General features: G+C 35.7%; 1 protein-coding gene across 1 annotated transcript in view; it reads left to right on the forward strand.

Moving 5' to 3' along the window:
* Positions 1–1325: 1325 nt before the first annotated feature.
* LOC108628002 (uncharacterized) overlaps positions 1326–1781 on the forward strand; it is a 7338-nt gene continuing 6882 nt past the window's right edge. Inside the window, exon 1 of the mRNA XM_018029642.2 lies at positions 1326–1660. Within this exon, the coding sequence (XP_017885131.1) occupies positions 1468–1660 (193 nt within the window). The 5' untranslated portion in view covers positions 1326–1467. The remainder of the gene's footprint in view (positions 1661–1781) is intronic.

Raw genomic sequence — 1781 nt, forward strand, 5'->3', positions numbered from 1 at the left:
TATGTTATATAATGATCATTTATTTGTATTTTTTATTATTGTTATATTACATTGTTTGTTGTATTAATTTATATTCTTATATAATGTTCATTTTGATTGTAATGTACATGACCGAAGGTGTATGATGCAAGAGGTGCACTCACTTCGTTAAGTGTAATTCGTTTAGCGAGACGCGGTAGAGGAACCGGCAAAGCATATGGGAAAAACAGGGATTTCAATTTGGTACACCCCTACAACAGACAACGCTTAAATCTAAGGGCACGTTTGAAATATTAAGTATTATCCAAGTTTGATAACATGCACAGATTTGGAAAATTGTTTTCATTGATGGTGTTTATGCCAAATGAAAATTTCATTCTTCATCTTTAATTTATGAAAAAGATTGTGTCTTTATGATTTGTTCTTTTAATTTTATGGCTGTTTAATGAAGTCCTTTAATTTTCGTTGTTTTTTAACTGACATTGACCTCACGTCACTAATTAGGATCTGCTTACATTTTCGTGTATGAAGGTCATCTGTCAAAGTCAATTTTTTGGTACCATAATATTCCCTGGTTGATCCTACCAGTAGACATATGCTTGTCTCAAAGATTAAGCCATGTATGTCTCTAAAGTGAAACCGTGAATGGCTCATTAAATAGGTTATGGTTTCTTAGATTGTACCCACATTTACTTGGATAACTGTGGTAATTCTAGAGCTAATACATGTAAATCAGAATTCCGACCAAAGAAGGGAGGAATACTTTTATTAGATCAAAACCAGTCGGTGACGAGCGATTCGTCATTTGTCCATCGTTTGCTTTGGTGACTCTGAATGACTGTACAGTAATCCCATGGTCTTCTAGCACCGGCGACGAACTTTTCAAATGTCTCTAAAGCAGATAATAAATTTTTGATTTTTGAGTTGCGAATATTTCATTAAATAAAATATTTATGACAGGTTCTATTATAATTTATCTCTCCACATTCACATATGTGGAGAATGGAAGTAATGACATAATTTGAGCAGATTGAGAGCAAACCTTTAATACAAAAATTATTAAGAAATGTTAATATTCTGCGTTACCTATTTTTCGGTCGTTTGAAATTCCAGCATCATTGTCGGTAAATCAGAGTAAATGAATTTTAATATTACCGACACCTGTTAGGAATGTGACATGATTACCCTTAACCATTTGAGTGAACCGTAATTGATTATCCGCTGTCACGGCAACGATAAACTTGTTCATTACCAGTTGATAATCTCATCCCATTCATCCCTTCTTTTGCCTAGGTCCAGGGTGACTGCGCGTGCGTACAGACGGAGGTCACGGTTGCGGTCCAGCGAGAAGCAACAGTCCAAACAGTAGCTCGTCGACCTCGCCGTGTAGCAGACGGATCAACAGACTGGCACTTTGAAATTTGCTAACAACTCTCAGTGCATTTCATAATCCTATACTTGATCATTTATCCATTTATATTTTTAATCATGGATACATACACCGATACCGAGGAACTGGAAGACAATCTAATACAATTACGAACAATTGAAACGCAAAACAAATTAATTGATCAGGTGGAAAGGCGAACAGCTATTTGGGATCCACGAAAAAAGAACCATGTAAATAGGATGGTTCTGGATATATATTGGAAGGACATCGGAGAAGCCATTGGAAAAACAGGTATTATTTTCTTACAATTTCAACGTAATCGTATAAAGTGTTGTGTCTAAGTGAGAACAGTGGGATATCTCGTGCCGCGTTAATACTAGATTGCCCAAGGAAGTAATTTTGACTGGTTTTG

This window comes from Ceratina calcarata, unplaced genomic scaffold (genome assembly GCF_001652005.2).
Source record: "Ceratina calcarata isolate Rehan_Ccalc_2016 unplaced genomic scaffold, ASM165200v1 scaffold490.2, whole genome shotgun sequence".
NCBI lineage: Eukaryota > Metazoa > Arthropoda > Insecta > Hymenoptera > Apidae > Ceratina > Ceratina calcarata.